Here is a 7,220-nt window from a genome sequence, read left to right as displayed (position 1 = left end):
GACCTTGGGAAACAGGCCAGTCCTCGCTTACAGACAGCCCCCCAACCTGAAGCAAATACTCACCAGCAACTACACACCACACAACAAAAACACTAACCCAGGAACCAAACCCTGTAACAAACCCCGGTGCCAACTCTGTCCACGTATCTATTCAAAGGACAGCATCATAGGACCTAATCACATCAGCCACACCATCAGGGGCTCGTTCACCTGCACGTTTACCAATGTGATATATGCCATCATGTGCCAGCAATGCCCCTCTGCCATGTACATTGGCCAAACCAGACAGTCTCTACGCAAAAGAATAAATGGACACAAATCTGACATCAAAAATTATAACATTCAAAAACCAGTCAGAGAACACTTCAGTCTCCCTGGACACTCAATAACAGACTTACAAATAGCAATTCTTCAACAACAAAAACTTCAAAAACAGACTCCAACGAGAAACTGCAAAACTGGAATTAATTTGCAAACTGGACACCATCAAATTAGGCCTGAATAACTACTAGGAGTGGATGGGTCACTACAAAAACTAATTCCCCCTGCTGATACTCACACCTTCTTGTCAACTGTTTGAAACGGACCACCTTGATTACATTGACCTCATTAGCACTACAAAAGTGATTTCCACCCCTTCTTGTCAACTGTTGAGAATAGTTCACTTCCGCCTTAATTGAACTGGCTCATTAGCACTGACCCCCCCACTTGCACTGACCCCCCCACTTGGTAAGGCAACTCCCATCTTTTCATATGCTGTGTATTTATACCTCCCTACTGTATGTTCCACTCCATGCATCTGATGAAGTGGGTTCTAGCCCACAAAAGCTTATGCCCAAATAAATTTGTTAGTCTCTAAGGTGCCACAAGGACTCCTTGTTGTTTTTGCTGATACAGACTAACGCGGCTACCACTCTGAAATCTTATCCTTGTGTTGCTCTCCTGGATGGAGATGGAAAACATGCACCAGGTCTCAGCTTGCCCATTTCCCAGAAGCCAGTGATTGATTGTTCCTCCAGTGAGTTGCGTACCCTAATTTTAAGTATTTGTGGCAATGGGGATTTCCTTGGGAGACGATTTCTCAGGCTGCCCCAACTCACTGCCAGATTATTTCTCATGATATTCAGCATAATTTCCCACATCCCTGATGTGGGCTGTGTGCAGGTTGATGTGCCCAGATGCAGGGAACTGGAACTCATCCCCAGCCTCCTGATGACCTGCAATGACATGGACCTAGAACAGGTCATCTTCATCCTAGTTGGCATCCTTGGGCTGGAGACCTTTCCCTGCTGGATTGCCATCCGGCTCTGCTCCATGTGGGTCCTGGTCCTACTAGGGAACTGCACAATGCTGCTCATCATCAAGACAGAGGTGAGCCTCCGCATGCCCATGTACTTTTCCTCTCTATGCTGGCCATCAATGACCCAGTGATCACCACCTCCCCCCTGCCCAAAATGCTCAGCACCCTCAGACTGGGCTCCCAGGAGATCAGCTTCAACACTTGCCTACAGCAGATGTATTTCACCCACACCTTCCCCATCATCAAGTCTGGCACCCTCTTGGCCACAGCCTGTGACTGATATGTTGCCATCTGCTGCCTGCTCCAGTACGCCACCACCCTCAGCAACCCAGCTGTTGTCAAGATGGGGTTGGTAGCAGCAACAGCAGGGGGAGTGATCCTGGTGATTCCCTGCCCTGTCCTCACCTTGAGGCTGCCCTACTACTTCCGGCAGGTCATCCCACACACCCACTGCGAGCCCACAGCCGGGGTGAAGCTGGCATGTGCAGACCCCAGAGTGGGCCGGGTCTACAGTATCTCCGTGGCGCTGCTGGTGGTGGGGCTGGACATGATACTTGTTGCCGCCTTCTACTCCATCATCCTAAGGGCTGTCTTCACGATCTCGTCGAGTGAGGCGAACAGTAAGGCCCTGGCAACCTGCACAGCCCACCTCTGCACCCTTCTGGTTTTATGTACATCTGCCCTCTTCACCTTCCTGACCCACCGCATCAACAGAGACGTGTCCCCTTATAGCCACATGCTGGCCAGCCTCTACCTCCTGGTGCTGCCCCTAGTAAATCTGCTGGTGTATGGCGTGAAGACCGAGAAGATCCGTGACAAGGTGAGCAGCATTGTCAACCATGGCAAGAAGATAGCTTCAAAGCCTTAAAGCCTGGACCGTTACCACTGTGTCTCCAATACTGCCCCACTTGCATGTCTGTGTGTTCAATAGAGAACTTTTATTTAAAGGGAAAGGGAACCAAGGATGAGTTTGGGAAAACACCACACCCACGTTCAAAACATGCAGCCAGAAGCAAACCCGACCCCGCAGTGCGTTGGGCAGTGTCCTTTGCCTCAGTTTCCCCCCTTGCAGTGGGAAAGTCCAATGAATGAATGTCCCTTTAGCACATCACTGCCCTCTCCCTTGGCTGCACGGCACCCACAGTTGGCTGCCCCTGGTTAGTGAAGACCCAGGGGTGTGTTCCCAGCTGTTCACCTCCTACCCCAGGAGGGTGGGGGTGGAGCATTGAGCCACACCTCTGCTGCTACCTTTGCAACTGGCTCACAGCTGCTGCTGCCTCCTCTCTGCTGTCACTGCTTCTCTGCCACCACTCCCAGGCAGCGGGGAAGCCCATGGCCAGTGTAGCGTCTGTGCTGTTTTTCACTGTCCCCACACAGGATCTAAGGCTTAGCCCCTAGACCTGCTCAGCCGTGAGGACAGCTCTCAGAATCCCCAACCACAAACAAGGGCTCACAACTGAGTCTAATCAGCTCTGTCATTAAACGCTGGTCAAATGGCTGGTTGGTTGGTTCCCTGGGATTTGGCATCCCTACCCCTTGCTTAGCAGGGTTGGTTTGGTTGAGGGTGACCCCCTCAATCAGGACAGGCTAAGCACAGGTCTGCTTCCCGTCACTCACACCATAAGGATAACGTTTCATTACCCTGCATTCAAACGCTAGTGTGATTTTAAACCCAAGCCAGCGGATCATTTTAGCAAGGCAGCTCCATCTGCGGCGCACTAGGCAAACACGGGCTGCTCCTGAAGCCTTTCCCCCAGCTCGTCACTAGGTGTCGGGGAGAGCTCATTCAGACCCCGTCTTTCAGAAAGACGTCAAATCTTCTTTTAAATTCTCCAAGTGCTGGCGGGTTCACCACCTCCCCAGGAAGCGGCTCCAATGTCTCAGTTACTCAGGAAATTGCATCTTATTACAAGGCTGAATTTCTCTAGCTTCAATTTCCAACCATTGGCTCTGCTAAAAAGCCTCTCGAGGGGCTGCAGGGGCCGGTGGCAGGGCTTTGGGGTTCATCTGCACCAACGAAACAGCTCATTAGCAGCCCTCTGCGACTCAGCCATAGGAACATAAGAACGGCCCTACTGGGTCAGACCAAAGGCCCATCTAGCCCAGGACCCTGTCTTCCGACAGTGGCCAATGCCAGGCGCTCCAGAGGGAATGAATAGAACAGGGAATCATCAAGTGATCCATCCCCTCTTGCTCATTCCCAGCTTCTGGCAAACAGAGGCTAGGGACACCATCCCTGACCATCCTGCTAATAGCCATTGATGGACCTATCCTCCTTGAATTTATCTAGTGCTTTTTTGAACCCTGTTATAGTCTTGGCCTTCACAACATCCTCTGGCAAGGAGTTCCACAGGTTGACTGAATGTTGTGTGAAGAAATACTTCCTTTTATTTGTTTTAAACCTGCTGCCTATTAATTTAATTTGGTGACTCCTAGTTCTTGTGTTATGAGAAGTAGTAAACAACACTTCCTATCTACTTTCTCTACACCAGTCATGATTTTATAGACCTCAATCATATCTCTCCTTAGCCATCTCTTTTCCAAGCTGAAAAGTCCCAGTCTTATTAATCTCTCCTCATGCGCCATGGCCACTTTCATGACAGTGCTGCCCAAACCGGTTGCTAAAATAGACACTGATCCAGGAGAGCACATGTATGGCCCCATTGCTGTCATATCTGAGCTCTGCAACATACTTGTCCTCAAAACCTCTGTGAGGCAAGGCAGGGCTATTATCCCAGTTGCGGAACTGAGACACACAGAGGCTAAGGGACTGGCCCAAGATCCCACAAGAAGCCTGCGGCAGAGTGGAGAACAAAGGCCTAGGCAAGTGCCCTAACCACTGGCCTCTTCCCCTCTATGAGTGCATTCTGCAGCTCCTCTCTACGCACGACAGGATTAAGCACGTCATTAAGCCCCACTGATTTTAGTGCAATTCGGGCATGTGCATCAAGTTAAACATACTTAAGTGTTCCCCCAAATAGGGACGCTTTCCTGAACTGGGTTTCTGACTGACCTGACAGGACTATTACCCTCTCCTCCTTCAGACCACTCCTCAAGCAACCATGATGACTGTGAGCAACTCGCCAACTAGGTAAGGCTAAATGTGGAGCACCTGAGGGTAGTTGATGTACATTTAGAGGTATAGTTACATCCGTATGAAGTCCCATTGGGAGTAGCCAAGGGAGTCTTAGCTCCTTCGAAGTCAATGGGAGTCCTGTCATTGACTCACTGACTTCAATGGGGTCGGGGCTCCACCTTATACGCACGGGAGGACCTGGTTGCAGGATGGGCCCCTAATTTTGCCTTGTGATGGGTTCTTTGCAGTGCCATGCTGTTCGAGCTTTGTTTGGCAAAGCTAGTCGCCCACACCGTTAAAAGGCAGATTCAGAGCCTTTGTGACCATATTCATTTCATGCCACTTCTTGGAACCCTTGTGGGAGGAGCATGTATTAATGTATTGTTAAAGGGAGTGCTTCTCCCAAAGAGCCCAAGGCATCATCTCAAACTGGGCATCGCTGGACCATGAAAAGGAAGCGTAAAGCAAATAAAAGAACAGAAGAGAAGGTGTTGTGGGGTTGTTTTTTCTTCTTAGAAATTGTGCATGAGAAATGTTATCAGGAAACCTGCAAGACAAAGCAACTGTTTGGAGTTTCTTTTGCTTGCGTATAATACGTAGATCCCATCAGCTAGTTCTTTCAGCCGACAAACCACAGGTTGTACTGTGTGTAAATGGTAAGGTTCAAGGGATTAGTCAAGCCAAATAAGTATCATTTGGAATATAGGCGCTGACTTTTTGGTTCCCGGTGCGTGATCAACCCCTGCTCGATCCCGGACCCCACCCTCTCTCCACCCCTTCCCCCAAGCCTCTGCTTCGCCTCTTCCCACCCCCATTCCTCCCCCTCACCTGCCTCTTCCTGCCCCTGCTCCTCCCCTTCCTCCCAGCACCTCCTGCACGCTGCCGAACAGCTGATTGTGGTGGGTGGGAAGTGTTGTGAGGGAGGGGGAGGTGCTGATCAGGGCGGCTGTCGGTGTGTGCTCAGACCTCACCTTTTTTTCCCTATGGGTGCTCCAGCCCCAGAGCACCCACGGAATCAGTGCATGTGATTTGGAAATGGAAATCCAGCCTAAGTGAATCCAAAAGAAAGGGGCATAAATTAAAACAGGCCAGCGTCTGTGCGTTGCTTCCTCTTCGAAGGCTATAAACAGGGACAATTGCCAGCAGTTACAAGTTACCAAATGGCCTTTTGTGAGCAAGCACATTTATTTTAAGGTGAAAGCATCACAGAGAAAACATTAAAAACCCAGGGATGCTAATAAGCATATCAAAGATCATATCCCCCAGCCCCCAAGCCTTTGATCACACTTCAAAGCCCACAAAGGGGTTACCAGTTAACAGCCTTAGCTCAGAACTCGCACCCCATGAATACCTCAATCTTTCCCTTATACAGCTTGGGCCTTTGTCCTTGAGCCTCAGGGATCAGGCAATCAGCACACAATGGACCCCTCCTCAGGGCATAGCTTCAAAACGCTGGGTTTTCGCATAATCAGGAAAGGGAAATTTGCATTCACTTCCTGGTAGAGATCCCCAGAAAACCACTCAGCCCTGTTTGTCCCCAAAACCCAATTCTTATCTGAGCCATTGTTTAATATACTCCTTTGAAGTCATAGCGCTTTCCAGGGTCTACATCCCATCTCCCCCCAGAGAGGTTACATGCAATCACACTCCACAATCACACAGAAACTTTGCCTCTAATATGATGGACTCCAAAGCTACCTAAATGGTTTATTCCAAGGATATTGCAGGAAATTGTCATCTCTGTCACTGGGTGGGAATAGCCAGTGAAGGGCCGAGGAAGTGAAGACAAGTAGTTTGTGTTTGACGCCATAGCGAAGTGGGAGCTGGTGAACAGATGCAGAGACGGGCAACATGGTAAGGGCAACAGGCTAGGGGAAAGATCTTTGCAGCAGCATTCTGAATGGAGCTGAGTGGGGGGTCAGACTGCATTTGTTAAGGCCAAAGACTGACGCCAGGGAAAAGGAGGCTGGAAATCAGGGAGGCTAAGGGCACTAGATCTGGGTTCTATTCCTCACTATGGTACTGAACAGCTGCAGGACATCGGGCACGTCACTTCCCCTCCCACGCTTTGTCTTGTCTTCTTCTGGGCAGGGACTGTCTTTGACTAGATGTTTGGACAGCCTCCAGAACAAGGGGGCCCCTTTTTTTATTTGGGGCCTCTGGATGCTTCTGTACAATCCACATGACAGTCTCATAAGCAAACGAGGGATATGTGTTCTAGATGAAATTACTCTAAGGTGGGTGCCCAACTGGTGGAAAGACTGCACTCAAAGACCATGGTTCACTGTCAAACCGGGATGACATATCTACTAGGGTCCTGCAGGGATCTGTCTTGGGTCCAATACTAATCAACATTTTCATCAATAACTTGGATAATGGAGTGGAGAATGTGCTTCTGGAATTTATGGACAATACTAACCTGGGAGGGGTGGCAAGCACTTTGGAGGACAGGATTAGAATTCAAAATGACCTTGACACTTTACAGAATTGGTCTGAAATCAACCAGATGAAATTCAATAAAGAGAAGCGCAAAATACTACACTTAGGAAGGAAAAAACGTTAAATGCACAACTACACAATGAGGAATAACTGGCTAAGCCGTCGTACTGCAGAAAATGGTCAGGAGGCTATAATGGGTCACAAATGAAATAGGAGTTAATAATGTGGCGCAGTTGCAAAAAAGGCTAGTATCATTCTGCGGGGTATTAACAGGAGTGTCGTACGTAAGCCACAGGAGGTAATTGTCCCACTCTATTCAGCACTGGTGAGTCCTCAGCCAGAGTATTGCACCCATTTTTGGGAGCCACGCTTTAAGAAAGATTTGGACAAATTGGACAGATTCCA

General features: G+C 49.3%; 1 protein-coding gene across 1 annotated transcript; it reads left to right on the top strand.

The window, feature by feature from the left end:
* Positions 1-1,227: 1,227 nt before the first annotated feature.
* Positions 1,228-2,168, top strand: LOC135981439 (olfactory receptor 52P1-like). Its single transcript, XM_065584002.1, has 2 exons — positions 1,228-1,371; positions 1,608-2,168. The coding sequence occupies exons 1-2, from the start codon at positions 1,228-1,230 to the stop codon at positions 2,166-2,168; spliced, it is 705 nt and encodes a 234-aa protein (XP_065440074.1).
* The last annotated feature ends 5,052 nt before the right edge of the window (positions 2,169-7,220 follow it).

This window comes from Chrysemys picta, chromosome 1 (genome assembly GCF_011386835.1).
Source record: "Chrysemys picta bellii isolate R12L10 chromosome 1, ASM1138683v2, whole genome shotgun sequence".
NCBI lineage: Eukaryota > Metazoa > Chordata > Testudines > Emydidae > Chrysemys > Chrysemys picta.
Note: the sequence above shows the minus strand (reverse complement) of the source record. Positions and strands in the feature narration are given on the sequence as shown.